The sequence below is a fragment of the Microcebus murinus genome, chromosome 15 (assembly GCF_040939455.1).
Source record: "Microcebus murinus isolate Inina chromosome 15, M.murinus_Inina_mat1.0, whole genome shotgun sequence".
In the NCBI taxonomy this organism is placed as follows: Eukaryota; Metazoa; Chordata; class Mammalia; order Primates; family Cheirogaleidae; genus Microcebus; species Microcebus murinus.
This window is the reverse complement of record NC_134118.1, coordinates 55,088,591-55,112,677: the sequence shown is the minus strand read 5'-3', so window position 1 is coordinate 55,112,677 and position 24,087 is coordinate 55,088,591. Positions and strand designations below refer to the sequence as shown.

The 24,087-nt window shown below is 36.3% G+C and overlaps 2 protein-coding genes across 3 annotated transcripts in view; both read left to right on the top strand.

Moving 5' to 3' along the window:
- Positions 1-6,861, top strand: part of INTU (inturned planar cell polarity protein) — a 93,458-nt gene extending 86,597 nt beyond the window's left edge. For both annotated transcript variants that reach the window (XM_076010636.1, XM_020280212.2), the window contains exons 15-16: positions 1,279-1,436; positions 3,783-6,861. In XM_076010636.1, the coding sequence (XP_075866751.1) occupies positions 1,279-1,436; positions 3,783-3,894 (270 nt within the window). In that variant the 3' untranslated portion in view covers positions 3,895-6,861. The remainder of the gene's footprint in view (positions 1-1,278; positions 1,437-3,782) is intronic.
- Positions 6,862-8,822: 1,961 nt separating this feature from the next.
- Positions 8,823-24,087, top strand: part of SLC25A31 (solute carrier family 25 member 31) — a 44,842-nt gene continuing 29,577 nt past the window's right edge. The window contains exons 1-2 of the mRNA XM_012791068.3: positions 8,823-9,196; positions 22,854-22,981. Coding sequence (XP_012646522.1) covers positions 8,965-9,196; positions 22,854-22,981 — 360 coding nt within the window. The 5' untranslated portion in view covers positions 8,823-8,964. The remainder of the gene's footprint in view (positions 9,197-22,853; positions 22,982-24,087) is intronic.

The following is a 24,087-nucleotide window of genomic DNA, read 5'->3' as shown; positions in this document are numbered from 1 at the left end:
TGCTTGTTTCTTCTTATTTCTCCTAGAATCTGTGTTTTCTGCAGAGACACTCTATCTGGTGGTGTTTCTCATCCGCTGTCTTGCTCTGTCCTCCTATAAAGTCTTTATATTTTAAATGAGTCACTTTTTTACTAATACTTTGATCAGTGGGAAATTTAGAGATTATACATCAAAGGAAGAAAAACTACTGCTTTAAATATATGTGTTTTAAATTTATGACAGAATCATCTATTCATTTAGAATACATTTATTAAGTACCTACTATGCACCAGGCACTGCTGGTTTTATAAAATACAAAGATAAATAGTATATTTTCTCTGTCCTTAAAAAAAAAAAGCTTATAATTCTCTATCTTCTGGGGAAGACAGACCTATAAACTGCTGACGTGGCCCGATTACAGGACGAGGGATGACACAGAACATAAAATAACGACAGACACTCATGGACATGACAATGACTCAAATGACCAATGCACCGGTTGCTTTATTTTTATACCCCCCAGACCCAAGGTTAGTTCCTTGTACGTGAGCATCTGAGCGTAGCAGCGATATCAGTCAATTCCGGAGTTGTTTCAAAAGAGAACAATTTCTCATGGTCTCAGACCTCTAATAGTTACTAAAGTTAAGGTGCCGGACAGAGCTCAAAAGCCAAGGCCGAGATAGGCAACATAAACAATGTAGCCATTTGAAGTGCTTCTTGGTCTCAATCTCAGGTGGCGGCTCCTCTCTGGCCCCCATGGTTGTGCCTGTTTTAGGTCGCCCCCCTCCATGGGGAGTCTTACCCGTCATTGACTACCAACCAACAATCGGGGGCCAGTTCTTGGGAGAGTTCTTTTTGTTCTTGTTTTTATGGCCTCTAGACTCCCACCACGGTGGCCCTCTGTGTGGGAGTTGGGAGCATTTGCTTATGTGCAACACATTTGCTTAAATCAACTATATTACAGGCTATAGTGAATGATTAATATAAGGCATAACACCAAAATCAGCCCCCAACAAACTGCTGCTGTAATATAAATACTAATAATACAGGACTGTGGGTAAAGTGTTTCCTGAAAGAGTCAAGGGACACTTTATCCATGAAGTCTTCTTTAGGGGATGCTATTTAAACTAAGTATTAAGGAAGAATAGAAAGTTTCCTTCAGGTAAGAGGAAGAATGTCTTCGCAGGCACTTAAGTATTAGGATCAGCCAATTCAAATCAATATGTGAAAACGTTTTAAATTTAATTAGATCAACACTAATAATGCTAGTTAATACTAATAATACCTATTAATTTACAGAAAAAGAAAGCACTAAATGGTGGAGATCATTCAGATTCAACAAATTCAGTATCATCTTTTAACCCTGTGAAAGAACATGGTGTGTTGTTTGAATGCTCACCTGAAAACTGGACTGATCAGAAAAAAGCACCACCAGTTATGGCTTACTGGGTAGTGGGGTAAGTGGGAAGAAAAGTATTTGAGCATAAAGTAAAATGTTAGAAAAGTGAAAGAAAAATAGTAAAGGAGATCAACATTTTAAAATGTAGGCACAGAAATTAATCTAGCTCTCAAATTTTAATATATTTTAGAATTTTATTTGCTAAGTATCTCCTTTAAATCCTTCCCAAAGACTTTTTCCACTAAAAAAAAAATTTTTTTTCTGTTATATTACAAAATTATATTAGTAATACACTAAAAGAATAACACCACCATTTTTCTATTTTTCTTTCCATCCTTTACTACTTCCTTCTCTTCTTCACTCTCCCTCCTTGCTGTTTTTCTTTCCTTTCTCTTCTCTCTTTCTTTCCTTCCCCCTTCCCGGTTCCCCACCACAACACCATGTCCAATCAGGCCCCTGCCCCCTGTTTCCATCTCCTATGAACCTCCTCCTCCATCCACTGAGCACCAGCTACACTGGCACCAATCAAATCTTGTTTCTGTTGTTCCTTCTGTGTGGGATATTCTACCCCTTAACCTTTTCATATCTAGCTCTTTGATATATACCAGTAGTAATGGGTCATCTCCTTAGAGAGGATCCATGATCTCTTTCCCCCATTAAAGTGGCTACTCAGGTCTTCTCTGTATCATCCTATTATTGTTTATTTTCTTGTCTTTCCCCTTTCACTAGAATGTCAGCTTCATGAGATCAGAAATTATATCTGTCTTGTTCATAAGTGGCACCTACAACAGCACCTCATACATAATAGTCACTTGATAAATATGTGACAGTTTAGTAGATGGAGTTGTGCTTGGCAAAATGTGGTGGTGGGTGGATAGGTGGGTGGTATGGCAAACACACAGATGAAGACATGGTCATTGCCTCCAAGGGCCTTACATCTAGCCTTAGAAATATGAATTATGCTCAAATATCTATATATTTGTAGATCTATATTAGAGAAATAGATATATATAAAATATATATGTCTACTATATATAAATGTATGTGTAAAATGAATCAGGTGATAAAACCAAATGCTATAGAAATTCTGAGGGGGGATATATTTTAAATAAGGATTACAAAGAAAGGCTTAGAGATTCCCTTTGATCTGTTTAGAAAATGAGTTGAATTTGCATAGACCATTCTAGGAAAGGAGAATAGGATGAACAAAGATCCAACAGTGGAAATCACAAATCACAAGGCATGGCAGTGAATAGACTGGTTTGCTAGGATGTTAAAGGAATGACATATACAAAGATAAAGTGAAAGATCAAGGTGGAAAGCTAAGTTAAGACCCTGCAGAGAGCCTTCACTGAAGGTTCTTTGAGTTGCAGTAATATTTGGTGGAGGAAAGGGCACAGAGTTGGGTAGGACTAAGGTTAGTGGACACCCATGATGTAGTATTAAGCTGTATGAAAAACACTTTACAAGTCCCTTTTGTAAAGAGATTTAGAATCTTTAAAATCAGAGATGCTTGGGCTCCAACCCAGACCTACTGAATCAGAATCTATGGGAGTAGGAATCTGTATTTTTAGTAATCTTCCTTGTGATTATGATGTGTAAGCAACCAGGCTTGGGAACATCATCATAACTCCATGTAGTGTGATCAGAGTTATACTATTGGAAGATTAAGCTAGGAGCAGCCAATAGAATGCTGTGGACACAAGAGAGACTAGAGATGAAAAGACCAGTTAGGTACAAGGCAGGTATACAGTGGAGCATTAACTATGTTTACAACAATTGGAACAAAAGAAACAAATGGTGTTGAATTATCATGATGCAGATGTATGTAGAAGGGAAATGTTAAGAAAGTGAGGCAGAACTGTCCTCAGTTTAAATAGTTCAGTGTGTGTGTGTATGTGTATATATATATATCTTAGTACTGATTAAATAGATTAAAATTTTAATTCTTTAAGAAAACCAAATAAAATTTTAATGTTAATCCCAATTCAATACTATCTGCAAAAAAAGCTATCATATTCTTAACAAAATAAAACATTAGAATGCAAATGGCAATAAAATATTTAATAACTATTGTGCTTAAAATGATGCTAATACTGTTGGCTTTATTGTAACAATAATGACTGGACTTAATATTTAAAAACTGAGCAGTATGGTAATACATATTGATAAAATAGGATTTTTATACTCTGGAACAATAAAAATAATTGACCTAAGGCATGTATGATTTATTAATATTTAGAAATCAATCTAGCTGCATTCCCCCTACTAGAGATTTAGATTAGTGGTTTTTTAATTTACTACTGATTCTTTCAGGAACAAAATAAAATAAAGGGTTAGGGTTTTCTTTTTTTAATTTTTTTTGTTTTAATTTCTGAAATGAATGTGTTTTTTTCTTCTGCAGGAGACTCTTTCTTCATCCAAAACCTCAAGAACTTTATGTTTGTTTTCATGACTCAGTAACAGAAATTGCCGTTGAAATGGCTTTTAAATTGTTCTTTGGATTAACCTTGTAGCTGTGTTTTCTTGATGCACAGAAACACATGCATAAAACATCAAACTGAATTGCTGTTTGAGTTGTTAGAATTGCCAAGAGCAATACACAAAGAGAGAAGGTTTAGCTTCTTTTCACCTTTCAATATTGAACATAATATTGTTAAATACTGAGATGAAATGCTGTTGGAATTGATGCATTAAATCTTAATGTAATATTGTTAGACTTTGAGAAGATACTTGATCAAAATATAAGAGGGGATTCCTAACTTATTGCTATTTTTCTATATAATGTTAATTTATTGACTAGTTTGAAATAATGTGAAGTATTTTATATAAAATTAATATAGGAAGTGTTTATTTTGGAAAAATACCCAATTTATCGTTTATTTTTCTCAAAGCTAGTATTGATATCTGGTGAAGGAATCATGACATTGGAAGGAGGTGACCAGGTTCTTTCACTGATTCGTACTGTGACCATGAACAAGTTTTATACCTCTCTGAGCTCAGAGTTTTCATGTACAAATGAGATGATTTTTTGCGTTGAGGTTTTTAAAGTCCCTCTTGAGTAAAGTAAAATGTACTGCTTTTTTTTTCTCTTGCATATTGGTCAGTACCTAAATTTATAATGTCTAAGTACTGATTCCTTATCAGAACCTTATCAAACTACTTTTCATTAGTTTAAGTATTCTAGTATATACCTCACTGTGGGAAAAGAGGGGAAAAAATGAAAATTAAACTTATTTTTTATTTATTTAATTTTCTTTACTCTTTCAGGTTAGCTCAGATTTGACTAAGATATATTTTTAAAACTATTTGTCTGTAAACTGTCATTGTTCTTTTTTTGTTAAAACATATTCAGGTATACTACATGCACATTTTATACAGTTCATGAATTTCAGGAAAGTTGTATGTAAATCTTTTTAAAAATCAAATCATGTTTAAAAAAACACTGAAAAAGTTGGCTAAAGAAATCCTATGGTGACTTCTTTTCTAAAACATAAACTTTAGTCTTAGAAATATGGATCATTATGTATTGGGTTTTCCCAAAGGGGGAACACTTTAGTGAACAATAGTTTATTTGACCTTTAGTAGGAAAAGAAAACTAATGGTATGAGAATGTTCTTTGGCTAAGAGAATTTGATAGATTGAGAGAAAGGAAGAACATAAATACTGCATTTTTAATTGACATTTACCCAGTTGATCTTCCTGGAAGTTCAGTGCACCCAACACTCTACAATACTGGGCTGTTTCTTCTTTAGGACTTAAGCTTTGGAAGACAAGTTATACCAGCACATCTAAAATCAGTCTTTCCATTTCCTTACCTCAAATGTGAGCCGGCCAGCACAGTTGGAACTAACTGCAAAACATAGCTGGGACACCATTTGAGTCATTTTTTCCTAAAAGAAACACATTATCATTCTGTCATAGTGTAAGAGATTTTCACCTAGGCATAAACCACAGCATATTTGTCCCATTAGTGACTAGTGGGCCTTAACTTTGATATTCACATTAAGGTAATAAACCTTGGTTCTTGAAATGTTGTAGAAAATAGCTTGAAATATCCTTCTCTTAAAATCACAATATTGAGTCAAATAGTAGAGTCTTAACTACTGTCTGATGACGGTTTGTACACATATATGTATTAAGGCGCTTTATTTAAAAGTATTTATTAAATGTCTTAAATTTCTGGATATGTCCCTCAAAACACCATAACCTATTTCTAATACTGATAATTATTAATAAATGCATTTATTGATCATTTCAGGTTTTCAGACAGACTGAACTAAGGCTTGGGCTTTTATTACAGGGGACTTTCTTTGTTTCATCTAATGAAATTTTGATCTGTTGAATTGCTTTTCTGATGTCAAAGAATCAGAAGGCCATCTCTCAATAAGTGAAATAAAAAGGCAAAGCATACTGCTGATGTTAATAAAAGGAAAATTATTTGCTATATTGTAGATGTGCACTATAATTTCAATGTTACAGAGGCACTGCATTTTTTAAGAAATAAAACCAAACATTATCTTGTTTTTCATCTCTAAATAGATATTGAAGTAATAAGCATTATAGGTAAACTTAGCTGCCTATTTTTCCAAATATGCAGGCACATCTGAAAGTAGGTCAATCTGATAATTGGATAATAATGTGCCTATGACTTTATTATTAAAGGGAACAATGTGACAGTGCAGACATCCCAGAGGTATACTTTAGCAGATATAGAAACATTAAGTCAAATTTATTAGTATCATGCAAATGTACCCTTCCACCAAAGACTATTAATGTGAAGAACTATATAACTGACATTTAAAGAATAACAAATACTGTCTTATCGTCTGCTTTTTAGCCCCCCCCAAAATGATATTTTAGATTCTCTCTCACTTTCTTTCTCCTTCCTTCTTTCTTTCTCTCTCTCTCTCCCTTTCTTTAGCTCTTTTTTGTTTGTTTTTCTCATGTCAGAGAACTGTACTTAGGAAGGGAATGTTTCTTATTTGTGCCAAGGGACTATTGATGATGGTGCATAATGGCAAGATAGTAATTTTGCAGTGCTTACTTTTTATATATATATTTCTAATACAAATGGGCAAAGCTATGAAACCAATTTACTAGGTTTTTCTGCTTTGAACGTTATTTGTTATATGTATTAATTCTCTCTAAATAGTGCCTGGCACATATTATGTGCTATAAAAATGTTAGCTCTACTACTATCATTTATTATTATTATTATTATTAAATATCCATTGGTTGAAAACCAAGGAATAAGTTAAATCATACCTGCTACTTTACAAAATATTGGACAGAAGTTGAGAAAAATTCATCAATAAACGATTTTGAGAACAAAGATTTATACTTTGGATCTTTTAAAATATGTTATTAAATGTTATTAAAACTTTAATGTATATATAAAACTATATGAAATAATTTAATTTGCCGAGTTGTATTTCTACATTCTATATAATTAAAGCTATTTTTATACTGTATTGATAGTTTTAAATAAAAATGGTCTGGAGGTTTGTTTGCAATTGTGTTGTCTTTCTGTGCATTCGTCCAATAAATATTTATTGAATTTCTACCCTGTGCTGAGTACTGTTCTGGATGCTGAGAATACAGCAATAACAAAACAGCTTAAAAATCCCTGCCCTCCTATAGTTTATGTTCCAATGGGAGAGGCTGACCATAGACAAGTAAGTAAAATATGTTGACAAATGCTAAGAGTAAAAATATTGAAGCAAGAAAAAGGGATATGTAACATGGCAGATGGGGAAAGTTCGCTCAGAGGGAGGGGAAGAGAGACACACTCAGGTTGGAAAGTCCACTTAAGAGTTGAATAAGCCTCTATGGAAAGGAAGTAGCACCAAACATACACCACCGGTAGGACTTGCCAACTGGTTTTATGTGTAAAGTATCCAAAATATTAACAACATTCCTGGTTTGGAGTCGTCCTGGCCTAAATGGTTTTGACTAGTGACAAGTAATATTAGAAAGGTTACAACATACTTAAGATAATGAAAAAATCAGAACCCAAAGTTCAAAAAAAGCTAAAAACTCATCTTACATTTTATAGATGTGTTTCAAGGCTCTGCAGGACCTACAGAATAAGAGATGGTAAGATGGGATCTTCATTTATTAAAAACCATCAAACAAGCTGTAAAAACGAATCAGGAATATATCCCATATCACTACAGAAGGACCTCCAGGATATATATTAAGTGAAAAAGACAAAGTGGAAGAAAATAAAGACATGTTATGTGCAGGATAGATGTACCTCTACTGAGTATTCTTGCCAAAGGAAGTCAAACCTGAATCTGATTATCAGCCTCTAGATAAGTTCTCAATGTGTGGTATGGGGGACCCCTCCCTATCACTGAGGCTCTTTTAGGGGCTCCATGAGGTCAAAACTATTTTCTTAATAATAACAACACATTATTTGCCTTTTTCACTTTAATTCTGTCCTGCATGGACAGTAGAGTTTTCGAATTGCTACATGTGTGATACTGCAACAGACAGAATGTAAAAGCAGTAATGTGAATCCAACTTTTATTAAGCCAGACATTAGAGTTTCAAAAATATAAAATAGTGCTATTTTTCTCACAACATTTTTTGTTTTGAAAAAGTATTTTTTATTTAAAAGTGTTATTTATGTTTCCTATAATGGATTTGTTGTTCTAAATGAATTAATACACATTTTTAAATTTTGTTTTAATTTTTGATATGGCAAATGTCAAAATAACAAAAACAGAAGTTTCACTGTGTCTTCAGTAATTTTTAAGAGTAAGAAAAAGGGATTCTGCAATCTAAAAGTTTGTGAACTACTCTTCTAAAACAGGTCATTGGCTCTCAACCCTGCACACTAGACTTACCCGGGGAATTTAAATACTGACGCCCCCACTTCCAGAGATTCCAATTTACTTGTCAGTGCCTAATTCCACGCAAAAATTTAAACAAAAAACCCACCCTCCCCATCCTCTTTGAATGTGCAGTCTGGACCCAGAACCACTGCTCTAGCTGGAATTATCCATTTAAATACAAAAATATGGAAAGGAGGAACATCTTGAATTATGCTATGAGGGGTGCCACAACAAAGACAGGCAATGAGAAAGTGACTTACAAACGATCTCTGCTTAAAGGAACGGAGTAAATCAATTTCTAAGATGAAAGTAAAGGGGATAACCCTGTGACCTAAACTTCGTATAATCCCACACTCTTGGCCTACTGCTCTGCCCTAGTTTCGGTTGCTAGATTTCCTAAAACAGAGCTGGCCCTTCTCAGTCCCTTCCTGTGCCTCTCCCGCCCCGAACCCACCGCCTCCAGACCCCGCCTTCCGCAAGCAGAGCCGGGGCTTGGACGTGGGGAGGCGGCGCCTAGCGCACGGAAGCCACGTGTCGGGAGTCACGTGTCAGGCGCCAGGTGTCGGGAGGCGGTTGGAGGCGCCTGCGCAGCTTTTTGCGGCCCCGCCCTGCGTGCCTATCTCCCATCGTCCTAAGCGCTGCTTTCCCGCCAGGACGACGCTGAAGCGGTTTTCTTTCCCTTCTTCGTCGCCTCTGCCCTCGATTTGAGCCACTGCTGCCAGTTTTTACATCCATCACCCCATCATGCAGCGTGAGCCTGGGAAAAAGAAGTCTGAAAAGCGGCTGTTTGACGCCGTGTCCTTCGGGAAGGACCTGCTGGCTGGCGGGGTCGCGGCGGCTGTGTCCAAGACGGCGGTGGCGCCCATCGAGCGGGTGAAGCTGCTGCTGCAGGTGCAGGCCTCTTCGAAGCAGATCAGCCCCGAGGCGCAGTACAAAGGCATGGTGGACTGCCTGGTGCGGATTCCCCGAGAGCAGGGTGCGTAAAGTGGGCCACTGCGCCTGCCGCTCCCGGCTCCTGTCAGCTTTCTAGAGAGGGGGGTGGCTAGGAGGGGGGGACGATTGCAGGCCCAACAGCCACGTCTGTCGGTGATAAATTTCTTAACCTTCCAGAATTTAGTTCCTTAATCTAGCAGGCTCTGTTTTCCTAGGGCCAAGAAGGTCTCTACGTGACTGGACCTGCTGCAGGGAGACCACCACGGTCTCTTTCTCTAAATTTGTCTGCTACAGTGCACCTCCACACACTTTGCACCTGGCCCACAAGGAAAGTGGTTGATCTCTCGGGACTGAGGGAGATGCCATTAAGCACTCTAATGTAGCTAGTTAAGTTGCTTAAATTTTTGTTCAAGTAGTAATGCTTATGAGAAGTACGCATGGATGCCTTGGCACCTCATAGTATTCTGATATCTATCAGTGAAAAGAGATTCTGTTTATACTTTAGAACTATTAAAGACCAGAGCTGAGACGAATGAGACATTTACTTCTGCACAAAATTTAAGGGGGCGCCCAAAAGCCCAGTAATCAAGATAAACGGTTTTTCAATGCGATCTTTTAAAAAAATTATGCAAAAAATCCGTAAAGAACAAAATGTAAAAATTTTAAACAAATACGGGGTCAGTATTACCCATTTTTCTTTTTGCATCAGGCCCTGCCTTTATTTAAAGTTTTATTTTTTATTTATTTATTTATTTTTGAGACAGAGTCTTGCTTTGTTGCCCAGGCTAGAGTGCCATGGCATCAGCCTAGCTCACAGCAACCTCAAACTCCTGGGCTCAGGCAGTCCCTCAGCCTCTCGAGTATCTGGGACTAAGGACATGAGCTACCATGCCCAGCTAATTTTTTCTATATATATTAGTTGGCCAATTAATTTCTTTCTATTTATAGTAGAGGCGGAGCCTCGCTCTTGCTCAGGCTGGTTTCGAACTCCTGACCTTGAACAATCCACTCACCTCGGCCTCCCAGAGTGCTAGGATTACAGGTGTGAGCCACCCGTGCCCAGACTAAAGTTTTATTTTTGTTCATCATAATTTTTTTCCCCAATAATATTGAAATGATTTGAAGGAGTAAGTAATGAAAGTGCTTTGTGAACCATTGCTGCAGAATGGCTCTCAAGTTAGCTAAGGGGTAAGTTTATCAGGAATTTTATATAATCACCCGTATAGTTGGATTCAATTGAAAATTCTATATGAACTTCAAAAAATAGGCCTATTTATTGTATGTTCTGAACACGAAATGAGGTGCCTTCAACTCCAATGTAGTCCTTTCTTCCATTCTTGGGTTTAGGACAGAATACCATAAAAAAGTACTCTGTTCCTAGATACGTGGTTACAACTCTTCCTGACTTGTTGAGTGAAGTATATGGGGTCAGAGGTAGACTCTTAAGGCATCATCTACAGTGCCACTTGAAATGCCTGTCTGGGAGCCGAACCCAGGTCTTTCATAGTTCACTTCTCCCATTGTCATTCTTTTTATCAAAGCAAACTTCCAATTTCTCACAAGGTTTTTACAGGAAAAGCAGGAACCTATCCTTGGTTTATCTGCTAAGTCCTCTCCAGAGAAGTAGGGGCCTCTTTATTATTAGATTTTTCTGCTTTAAATATTTAGCCAGGTGAAATGAAGTACTCTGGTCAGGTTGTGATAACCATGCTAATTTATATTTTAAATGTGTTTTGCAATATTTAAACCTAAACACATTCAATGCAGCTCTTGTAAATTGAGATCATTCTGGTCCCTGCTTTCTTTACCTTCCAAAATAAGACAATCATAAACAGAACTCTAAGAAGATGTTTTCTGTTCTTATGTACAAGGCATTGTTATAAGTACACTGTGGTATATCCTATGCTAAGGGATCAGTAATCCACAACAGGGATACTTTTGCCATCTAGAGGCATTTTTGGAAACTTGTGGGGGATTTTTTGTTTAGTACAAAAATAGAGAGGTGTAATCCTAAATTGCAGTGATATGAAAGGCAAGTACCAGGGATGCTAAGCATCCTGCTGCTATGCATAGGCCAGTCCTGAACAATAAAGACTTAACTGTGCAACCTGAATGACTTTTAGATCTTCCACTGGGCATTGATGTAGCAGTAAAACATGTTTATGATTAAACCTAGAACCTAACTGTGATTTGCCTCTGAACACAAACTGAGGCTTAGTTTTAGTATACATTGATTCCAGTAATGCAGCTACCATGTAAGAAAGTAGAGGGAAAGTTGTACTTTCATTTGTTCAGAATTTTACTGAGAGTTCTTCATCATTATGAGCATTCATGTCAGCAACTCTGCTTGTGGTATTTGGTTAACACTTGTACAGACTGAGTATCCCCTATTTGAAATGGTTGGGCCAGAGATGTTTTGGATTTCAGATTTTTTGGCTTTTGGAATATTTGCATATTGAATATTGTACAGGTTGAGCATCCCTAATCTGAAATCCAAAACACTCCAGTAAACGTTTCCTTTGAGCGTCATGTCAGTACTCGAGAAGTTTTGGATTTTCTAGCCGTGCCATGGTGGCGCATGCCTGTAGTCCCAGCCACTTGGGAGGCTGAGGCAAAAGGATTGCTTGAGCCCAGGAGTTTGAAGTTGCTGTGAGCTAGGCTGATGCCATGGCACTCTATCCTGGGCAACAGAGTGAGACTCTGTCTCAAAAAAAAAAAAAAAAGTTTTAGATTTGGAGATTAAGGATGCTCAAACTGTATCATTTGTATTTGTAACTATTGCATTCATGATTGCATGTGTATATACACAAATATATTAAGCCCTTTTTCAAAATGTCTGTGTAGCTTAATTACAACTGATTCATTTTAAATAGAGGCAAGCATAAGACTATTATGTCTATGGCATGGTCATGGCCCACCAATTTACTTATTAAAAAATGTTATAAATTCCTTTAATTTATCTTCTTATATAGCAATGAAGGCATTATAGTGATTTTTCCATTGGAGAAGAAATCATTATCTTCAAATTTTATTTCTGGATAGTAAAGGAAATATTGTAAGATATTTAAAATATTAGAGGACTTGAGAGCCTGGGAGGATTGAAAATCACTTAGCTCAATCATTCTGGAATTTTACTGGGCAGTCAAACTCTGAGATTGTACTTTCTGGAATTTGCCTTCTCTTTTGAAAGTCAAGACACATACCTATATCAGGTGTTCTGAAGTTTTTGTAGTTTTTTTTGTTTTCTCAAATTTTACTGATAACTTTCCTTTCTTTAGACAACATGAAATGAGCCTAAGACATGAACTTGGAAGGTATTACAACTAGATGCACTTTCTCTTCTTACCTTATCTTTGCTTTCTTTCCATTACAAGGATAGATCTCTTCATTCTTGCTCTGAATATAGCTTTAGACATGTCTTTGAGTGTCTTTGATACTTTCTGTAAGCTTTCTTTTGCTCATAAAAGCTTCTGGATTTATCCTGTTATTCTTAAAGATTTAGTCTATTTAGTTGGTTTTATCACCTTCCAACTTTGTATGTGTACTTTAGCACTGCTTGCACCTTTATTATATAAATAGTACATGTTTATTGTAGAAAATTAGAAATAGAAGCAAAAAGTAAAATCCCTTAACATTTCAGTGTCTATCTTATGCTTTCTCACTGAGCAAAATATGCATATGTAAATATATTTTAATTAAAAAGACTGTCCTGTTAACATATTGTAAACATAACTTTTAAAGATCTGATTGGATTTTTAAGTCTCAAATATATTGTAAACAAAGCCTTTTAAAGATCTGATCTCATTTTTAAGAGCCTACCAGAACTCTTCTAAGAGTTCTTGGTTATGAGTTTAGCAGCCATCTTTCATCTGGACTTTTCCGAACCTATTTTTCCAAAGACTAGAACAATGAGGTTTTTAAAAATACTCTAGAGTAGTTCACCTTGAAGATGATATTTTTGGGTATGGAAACAAAATATTAGGTATTTTATTTATATGTACTTTAAGTAAAATAGGAAAATGAATTTTACTGAAATTTAATGCAAGAATTGGCACTGGCACCTGTGCTTAGGCCAATGTCAGTTACAACTCAGGACACTGAGGCATCCTGAAAAAAAAGTGGGAGTCACAAATGGTGGAATGACAGGCACCCTACCTCAACTATTATATAATAAACACATTATAGTTTATGTTTTCCTAAATAAATGATCTTATAGTTTCTATTATCAGGTTTTAACTAAATCTTCAAAGCATGGACATTTAAAAAAAATTCTGGCCCGGGCACAGTGGCTCACGCCTGTAATCCTAGCACTCTGGGAGGCCGAGGCAGGTGGATTGCTCAAGATCAGGAGTTCGAAACCAGCCTGAGCAAAAGTGGGACCCTGTCTCTCCTATAAATAGAAAGAAATTAATTGGCCAACTAATATATATATGAAGAAAAATTAACCAGGCATGGTGGCGCATGCCTGTAGTCCCAGCTACTCGGGAGGCTGAGGCAGCAGGATTGCTTGAGCCCAGGAGTTTGAGGTTGCTGTGAACTAGGCTGATGCCATGACACTCACTCTAGCCTGGGCAACAAAGCGAGACTCTGTCTCAAAAAAAAAAAAAAATTCTGCCATAAAAGTCAAATCAAGAATAATACTGATTTCAAATGAATCACAAGAAAATGACACAACTGATATCATTACTCCAGGAAATGACATATTAGTTCATTGGTCACATTACATTCAATATTGAAACGATAACAACCTGATTAGACCTGAGACAAAAAGACAATTTAAAAAGATAAAGAAGTCTATGTGAATTATAGATTATAGATTCATATACATTATTATTTGAAGATTTAACATTTTATTCAGTATACTTGAAACAAAATTTTGCTTATCAGCAATCCAAGTTGCTTACAACTCTTTAGTCCCCTTAATATTTATCTAGTTAGGATATTAACCCTTCGTCTTCCAGGATATATATCAAACTATGTTTCAACTGAGCTCATTTTCCTGTTTGAGGAATAGTAAACTGCTGGCAATATTCCTTGCATCTGCGTATAGATAAAGTTAAAACATTTTTATTTCAAAATATTAATGGGGTACAGATGTTTTTGTTACCTGGATACCTTGTATCTGGCTTAAATTGGGGCTTTTAGTGTGTCCATCACCAGAGTAGTGTTCATTGTACACAGTAGGTAAGCTTTTACTCCTCACCTTCTCCCACCCTGCCCCCTTCTTTTCTGGTGTCCATTACATCTCTTTGTGCCCATATGTGCCCATCATTTAGTTCTCAGTAATTAGAGAGTACATGTGGTGTCTGTTTTTCCATTCCTGAGACACTTCACTTAGAATAATAGTCTCTAGTTCTATCCAAGTTGCTGCAAAAGACATTATTTCATTCCTTTTTATAGCTGAGTAGTACTACATGGTGTGTATGTATCACATTTTCTTAATCCACTCATGAATTGATGGGCACTTAGGTTGATTCCACATCTTTGCAACTGTGAATTGTGCTGCAGTAAACATTTCAGTACAGGTGGCTTTTTGATAAAAATGACTTCTTTTCCTTAGAGTAGATACCCAGCATTGGGATTACTGTATCAAATGGTAAGTCTACATTTATTTCTTTGAGGACTCTCCATACTGTTTTCTATAGAGGCTGCACTAACCTGCAGTTCCACCAATAGTGTATAAGCGTTCTCTCTCTGCACGCAAGCCAGCATCTATTGTTTTTTGACTGTTTAATAATAGCCATTCTGACAGGAGTAAGGTGGTATATCATTGTAGCTTTAATTTGCATTTCCCTGATGACTAGTGTTGTTGAGCATTTTTTTATATATTTGTTGGCCATTTGTCTATCTTCTTTTGAAAACCCGCTTATGTCTTCTACCCACTTTTTAATGGGCTTGTTTTTATCTTGCTGATTTGAGTTCTTTATAGATTCTGGATATTAGCCTGTTATAGTGTGTATAGTTGGCAGCTATTTTCTCCCATTCTGCAGATTATCTATTAACTCTGTTGATTATTTCTTTTGTTATGAAGAAGCTTTTTAATTTAATTAAGTCCCATCTGTTTATATTTGTTATTGCTTTATTTGCCTTTGTGTCTTATAAATTCTCTGCCTAGGCCTTTGTCTAGAAGAGTTTTCTCTATATTTCATTCTAGGCTGTTATAGGGTGTCATGCCTTACATTTAAGTCTTTTATCCATCTTGGATTAATTTTTGTGAGTGATGAGAGATAGGGGTCCTGTTTCATCCTTGTGCATGTAGCTATCCATTTTTCCCCAGAACCATTTATTGAATAGTCTTCTGTTCCCCACTGTATGTTGTTGTCTCCTTTGTCAAATATCATCTGGTTATAGGTAGACAGTTTTATTTCTGGGTTCTCTATTCTGTTCCATCAGTCTGTGTCTCTATATTTATACCAATACCATGCTGTTTTGGTTACTATAGCCTTGTAATATAATTTGAAGTCAGGTAATGTGATACCTCCAGATTTGGCTTTTTTTTTTTTTTTTTTTTTTTTTTTTTGCTTAAGATTGATTTGGCTATTTGGGCTCTCTTCTGGTTCCAAATGAAGCATAGAATTATTTTTTCTATATCTGTGAAAAATTACATTGGTATTTTGTTGGGGATTGTGTTGAATCTGTAAATTGCTTTAGGCAGTATGGACATTTTAACAATGTTAATTCTACTGATCCATGACCATGGGATGTTTTTCTGTTTCTTTCTTCCATCTGTTATTTCCTTCATCAATGTTTTGTAGTTCTCCGTGTAGAGATCTTTCACCTCCTTGATTAAATATATTCCTAGGTAGTTTATTTTCTTTGCAGCTATTTTTTTTTTTTTTTGAGACAGAGTCTCACTTTGTTGCCCAGGCTAGAGTGAGTGCCGTGGCATCAGCTTAGCTCACAGCAACCTCAAACTCCTGGGCTCAAGCAATCCTTCTGCCTCAGCCTCCCAAGTGGCTGGGACTACAGGCATGCGCCACCATGCCCGGCTAATTTTTTCTATATATATTAGTTGGCCAATTAATTTCTTTCTATTTATAGTAGAGACGGGGTCTCGCTCTTGCTCAGGCTGGTTTCGAACTCCTGACCTCGAGCAATCTGCCCGCTTCGGCCTCCCAGAGAGCTAGGATTACAGGCGTGAGCCACCGCGCCTGGCCTCTTTGCAGCTATTGTAAATGATATTGAGTCCTTAATGTGCCTCTCACCTTTATGTTTATTCATATATAGAAATACTATTGATTTCTGTACATTGATTTTGTAACCTGTGTCTTTGCTAAATGTATTTATCAATTCCAGGAATCTTTTGGTGGAATTTTTAGAGTTTTCTATTAATAGATACAGGATCATATCCCTCACAAACAGGGATAGTTCTACTTACTCTCTCCTAATTTGGATAACCTTTATTTATTTCTTTTGCCCGATTCCTCTGGCTAGACTTCTAGCACTATGTTGAATGGAAGTGGTGACAGTGGGCACCCTTGTCTTGTTCCAATTCTTAGTGGGAATGCTTTCAACTATTCACCATTCAGTGTGATGTTGGCTGTGGATTTGTTGTGTATGGCTCCTATAATTTTGAGGTATATTCCTTCTGTGCCTACTTTGTTGAAGGTTTTCATCATGAAAGGATACTGGATTTTATCAAATGCTTTTTCTTCATCTATTGAGATGATCATATGCTCTTTGTTTTTGCTTCTGTTTATGTGGTGGATCATGTTTATTTATATGCATATATTGAACCATCCTTGTATCCCTGTAGTGGAATTCATTGATCATGGTGAATTATCTTTTTGACGTGCTGTTGAATTTGGTTTTCTAGTATTTTGTTGAGGATTTTTGCATCTTTGTTCATTAGGGATATTGGTCTATAGTTTTCTTTTATTGTTGTATCCTTTCCTGGCTTTGGTATCAAGGAGATACTGGGTTCATAGAATGAGTTAGGGAGGATTCCCTCCTTCTCAATGCAATGGAATAACATCTATAGCATGGGTCCTCAAACTTTTTAAACAGGGGGCCAGTTCACTGTCCCTCAGACTGTTGGAGGGCTGGACTATAGTTTAAAAAAAACTATGAACAAATTCCTGTGCACACTGCACATATCTTATTTTGAAGTAAAAATTCAAATGGGCAAAAACACCCGCATGTGGCCCATGGGCCATAGTTTGAGGATGCCTGGTCTATAGTATAGATAGCAGTTCTTTGTAAGTCTGGTATAATTTGGTTATCTGTCTGGTCCAGGACTTTTTTGGTTGTGATATTTTTTATTATTCCTTCAATCTGGCTGCTCGTTACTGATCTGTTTAGTATTCCTTTTCCTTCCTGATTCAAGGATTGGGAGGTTTTGTTTCCAGGAATTTATCCATTTCCTCCATGTTTTCTAGTTTGTTGCATAGCAGTTTTGGTAGTATTCACAGATGATACTTTGTTTTTCTGTGGTATCAGTTGTAATGTCTACTTTATCATTTCTGATTGAGCTTGAGTCCTTTCTCTTCTATTTCTGGTTAATCTGGCTAGTAGTATATCAATTTTATCTTTTCAAAGAACCAACTTTTTTCATTGATTTTTTTTTTTTTTTTTTTTTGAGGGAGGATTCCATTTTGTTTAGTTCTGCTCTGAGCTTTGTTACTTCTTTTCTTCTGGCTGTGGGTTTGCTCTGCTCTTCTTTTTCTAGTTCCTTGAAATGGTAATTAGGTCAGTAATTTGTGATCTGTCTTTTTGATCTAGGCATTTAAGGCTATGGATTTTCCCCTTAGGACTGCTTTTACTGTATCTACAGATTTTGTAAACTTATGTCTCCCTTGTCATTTAGTTCGAGGAATCTTTTGATTTCCATCTTAATTTCCTCATTGACCCAATGATCGTTCAGCAGCAAGTTGTTTAATTTCCATGATTTTGTGTGGTTTTGAGTGTTTCCCTTGGAAATGATTTGTAGTTTTATACCACTGTCATCTGAGGAAGGAGGTACATGGTATGATTTTGATCTTTTTGAATTTTCTGACATTTGTTTTATGGCTTAAGATATTATCAGTCTGGGAAAATTTCCTGTGTACTGATGAAAAGGATGTATATCCAATAGTTTTGGGGTAGAATGTTCTGTAAATGTCTGTTAGGTCCATTTGTTTTAAAGTCCCATTTAAGTCCATTGTTTGTTGATTTTATGCTTCAGTAGTTTTTCCAGTTTTGTCAATGGGGTGTTGAAGTCCCTGGCAATTACCATGCTACTGTTTATTCCTTTACTTATTTCTAGTAGAATTTATAAATTTCATAAATGAATCTGGGAGCTCCTGGGTTAGGTACATATATATTTAGGATAGTTATATATTCTTATCGAATTGCTCCCTTTACCATTATATAATGATCATCTTTTCTTTTTTTTAACCATTGTTGATTTAAAGTCTATTTTATCTGATATGAAAGTGGCTACACCTGCTCACTTTTGATTTCCATTCACATGGAATATTTTTTTCTATCACTTCACCTTGTGTCTGTGCAAGTCCTTGTGAGTTAGATGCATTTCTTGGAAACAGCATATTCTTGGGGTGTGTTTTTTCATCCATTTAGCCAGTCTGTATCTTTTAAGTGAGGCATTCAGACTGTTCATGTTTAGTATTAGTATTGATTTGTGGGATACTGTTCTGTTTGTCATGTTGGATAATACCTTGTTTTGTTTTCCCTCTTGTGCTGTTCTTTTGTTAGAGCTGCGAGCTTTAAATTTTGGGTGTTTTTATACTGGTAGGTATCTGTTGTATTGTTCCTTGTATAATGAAGTTTTGATTATTTCCTGTAGGGCAGGTCTAGAAGTGACAAATTCCCTTAGTGTTTGCTTCTCTGGAAAAGTATTTATTTCTCCATCACTTACAAAACTTAGCTTTGCATAATACAAAGTTTTTGGCTGGCGGTTCTGTTTAAAGAGACAAAAAATGGGGCCCTAATCCCTTCTGGCTTATAAGTTCTCTGCTGAGAAGTGTGCTGTTAGCCTGATGGGTTTTCCTTTGTGGGCAGTTGTTGCTTTCATCTTGTAGCTTATAAAATTTTCCCCTTTATTTATACTTTGGCTAGGTTGATGACTATGTGTCTTGGAGATGTCCTGTTTTCCAGGTGTTCGATGACTGTCTAGTATCTGGGTATCTGTATCTCTGGCATTATTAGGGAAGTTTTCTTCAATAATTCCCTCAAATAGGCTTTCCATGCTTTTTGCTTTTTCTTCTCCCTCTGGGATGCAGTAATTCTTATGTTGGCCTGCTTTGCATAGTCCTGTACTTCTCTGAGTGATTGTTCATTCTTCTTAATTTTTTCTGCATCTTTGACTGACTAGGCTAGTTCAAAAGCCTTGTCTTCAAGCTCTGAAATTCTTCTGCTTGACTGTTATTGACACTTTCTACTGTATTTTGAAATTCCCTAAATGACTTCATTTCTTTAAGCTCTGTTATATCTTTTATTATGCCTTAGATCTCTTTAGCAAGTCTTTCATTTTTTTCATTCACGTTCTGAATCATTTTTTTGACTTGTTTTTGTTGGTTTTTAACTTTCTCTTTAATCCCATTTATTTTATTTGCCATCCATATTCTGAATTCCATCTCTTGACATTTCCACAATTTCATGTAGGTTGGAGTCCATTGCTGGAAACCTATTGTGATCCTCTGGGAATGTTGAAACAGCTTGTTTTTTTAATGTTCCCAGAGTTCTTATTCTAGTTCCTTTTCTTCTGGAATCTATTCTGTCAACTCAAGACAGAAGTGCACCTGTCCTGCTCTGCTGGGAGCACTCCTAGTTAGTAAAAGTTGGAGAGTCCTCGGATGACACACTTGTGCCCTACCCTGGAGGATTGACCCAGTCCGAGATGAGCAGATGTACTGTAAGCATTTAACACTGTTGCTTTCCTGCATTTCTTGCCTCACCATTCCCTTGTGGTTGTCACTGGTGGTACTGCACTGAAGAGTGAGTGAATGCTCCAACTAGTTCTGTCAGCAGCAGTGATTGTCAGCCCAAGCAACTTGAGAGCTCCTCCACTCAGATCTGCAGGCAGCAATGTTTGTCAGCCTGCACCAGCTTAAGCACAGCCCAACCATGCCTGTAGGTGGCAATGATTGTCCACCTGTGCTGGCTTGGGAGCTGCCCACTCTGATCCATGGATGTCACCATTTCTTGCCCCATGTGGCTTGAGTGTAGGCCTGCTTATGTCCTCTGGCAGCAGCCATTGACAGCCTGAGCTGGCTTGAGGGCTGCATATTCAGATCCAATGTTTGCCCTGTGTGCTGGCTCCAGGGCAACTCCACTGACACCCAGAGGCGTTGGTGTTTGTCAGCTCTTGCTAGCTTGAGAGCTGTCCAAGTTAGGCCTGTGGTCACCAGTGTTTTTTGGCCTACATAGTCCCATGCATACCTATGGGCAGCAGTGGTTATCAGCCTGCTTAGCTTGAGAGCCTCCCTGTTCCAGTCCCCTGGCTACAGCATTTGTCAGACAGGCAGTACTTGAGCCCAGCCCTGTTCACATTGACGGGCTACAGAGATTATCAGTCTACCCAGGTCCCCCACTTGCACTAGGGGTGCACAGCACCTGCTCCTGGGACTCCCAAGAGTGCCCAGCCTCCCTGCTCCCACCCAGACTTACATGGGTAATGGAGAGGCAGCAGCTATAGGTCTCAACCCTGGGTAGGGGCAGTGTTTTGAAGATCTTAGCTTTGGAAGTATATTTTGAAATCAGATAGTGTGATGTCTCACACTTTGTTCTGATTGGTTTGGCTATTTGGGGTCTTTGGTAGTTCCATATAAATTTTATTAATAGTATTTTTTCTATTTCTGTGAAAAATGCCATTGGAATTTTTATAGGGACCAAATTGAATCTGTAGATCACTTTGGGTAGTATGGACATTTTAGCAGTATTCTTCCAACCCATGAACATGAGATTTGTTTTCATTTATTTGTGTCTTTAGTTTCTTTAATCAGTCCTTTAAACTTTTCTTTGTACAGATCTTCCATATCCTTGGTTAAATTTATTCCTAAGGGTTTTTTGTTTTGCTTATGCTATTGTAAATCATATTGATTTCGTTCTTATTATATAGAAATGTCATTGATTTTTGTATATTAGTTTTGTATCCTGCATCTTTACTAAATTCGTTTATTAGTCCTAATGGTTTATTGGTGCCATTTTTAGAGTTTTCTATATATATAAGATCATGTTATCTGCAGACAGAGACAGCTTAACTTCTCCATTTCTCATTTGGATGCTTTTTATTTCTTTTTTGTTTAATTGCTCTAATTGTTCTTCAAGTACTATATTGAATAAAAGTAACAAGAGTGGGTATCTTTGTCTTGTTCCTGATATTAGAAGGAAAGCTTTCAACTTTTCACCATTGTGTATGATACTAGCTGTGAGCTTGTCACATGTGGCCTTTATTATGTTGGGGTTCATTACTTCTATTCCTAGTTTGTTGCGAGTTTTTGTTATGAAAAGATAAATTTTGTCAAATGATTTTCTGCATCTGTTAAGATGCTCATATGGTTTTTATCCTTCATTCTGTTATCATGGTGTATCACATTTACTGATTGTGCATATGGAATCCTTGCATCCCAGGGATAAATCCCACTTGATCATGCTAAATGATCCTTTTAATGCTCTGCTGAATTCAGTTTGCTATCACTAGCATTTTGTTGAGGATTTCTGCATGTTTGTTCATAAGAGATACTGGCAAGTAATTTTCTTATGGTGTCTTTGTCTTACTCTAGTATCAGTGTAATACTGGCCTCAGAAAATAAGTTTGTTGAAGATGTTCTCTCTTTAATTTTTTTGGAAGAGTTTTAAAAGGATTAGTGTTAATTCTTACTTAAATATTTGGTAGAATTAGACTGTGAAGTGATCCAATCCTGGGATTTTCTTAAGTCTTCTTTCTTTTTTTTTCTTGTTTTTTTTTTTTTAGTTTAGCTTAAGTTTTGTCAATCTTGCTTATCCTCTTAAAATATCACCTCATAATTTCATTGATCTTTTGTAATTTTTGTAGTCTCTGCTTCATCTATTTCTGATCTTATTTTTATTATTTCCTTTCTTCTGCTAACTATGGACTTAGTTATTTTTTTAGTTCCTTTAGATATAATATGAGGTTGTTTATTTAAGATCTTTCTTTCTTGATGGAGGCATGCATTGCTATAAACCTCCCTATTAAGAACTGCTTTTGCTGCATCCCATAAGTTTTGGTATGTTTTGTTTCCATTTTAATTTGCTTCAAGATATTTTTTAATTTTCTATTTGATTTCTTCCTTGACCCATTGACTGTTCAGGAGTGTGTCGTTTAATTTTCATATATTTGCCAATTTTCTAATTTTTTTCCTGTTCAAAAATCTTTATGGTAATCAATTTCCTTTTTTATAGTATTTTATCTGCCATACTTAAATAATTTTATAACTTTTCTATGATTTTTCCCCCAGGAACCCAAATCTACAGTAGAACTTTGGAGTTAGACAGAAAACCTGATTTTCAATCCTATTTTGACTATTTATTAACCATGTCATTAGACAGTTTTTAAACTGTTTAAAGTTTCACTTTGTACATTTTTTTTTTCTTCACTGGAAACACGCATAATTTAGAAAACTATTTTTCTCATGAGAAAGGATATGTTTTAGATCCTATAGCTAAATTTGTTAAAACTATGGTGATTGTTTAATAATAATGCCATATAGGTTTATATATTCATATGTTTTCTTTTGTAGGTTTCTTCAGTTATTGGCGTGGCAATTTGGCAAATGTTATTCGGTATTTTCCAACACAAGCTCTAAACTTTGCTTTTAAGGACAAATATAAACAACTATTCATGTCTGGAGTTAATAAAGAAAAACAGGTAATTATATTTCAATATCTCTAAAATTTTCTTAAAATATGGTTAGATTTGTCTTACCTGTGATGCTTTATTTGGGAAGGAGGTGCTCAAAAGAAAACATAATTTAAACAGAACATGTTAACTGTTAACATTATAGTATATATTAAGTTATAGAATTATATATGAAGAACAGAATTATATTACCTTCTATATCTTTTACTAAACCTCTTTTTGGTGGTTGTTGTTAGAAACAGGGTCTTGCTTTGTCACCCAGACTGGAGTGCAGTGGTTCAGTGATAGCTCACTGTGTAACCTCAAATTCCTGGGCTCAAGTGATCCTCCTGCCTTAGCCTCCCAAGCAGCTGGGATTACAGGCACATGTCATTGCACCCAGCCTTAACATAACTTTAATACCTAAGGGATCTTTTTTTGTCTTAAGGCAGTATTTCTCTGAATAAATATTAAATTTAATGTAATTTATATCTTATAGTCACTGTCCTGCAGTTGGGAAATTCAGCATTACATCTGTTTTATTTTTTTTCTTCCCCAAATTTTCAAATGTATTTATTTATTGTTTAATTAATTTATTTTTATTTCAGGAAATTATGAGGGTACAAACATTTTGGTTACATGTTATGACTTTGCTAATCCCAATCATGATTTGAGATGTGCCGTTACCCCCGCTACAATGCTCACCACGTCCATTAGTTGTGAGTTTACATACCCCAAACTCCCCTACCGCCAAAGAATATTGCTACTGTGTAAGCACCTTAGGGTTGATCAGTCAGTACCAGTTTGATGGTGAGTACATGTAGTGCCTGTTCTTCCATTCTTATGATACCTCACTTCAGAGGATAGGTTCAAATTCTATCCAGGAGAATATAGAGGTGCTAGAACACCATCATTTCTTATAATTGAGTAGTATTCCATTGTATATATACCATATTTTATTAATCCACTCATGGGTTGATGGGCACTTGGGTTGTTTCCACATCTTAGCAATTGTGAATTGTACTGCCATAAACATTTGAGTGCAGATGTCTTTATTATAGAATGACTTTTGTTCCTTTGGGTAGATGCCTAATAGTGGTATTGCTGGATCAAATGGTAGTTTTACTTGTAGGTCT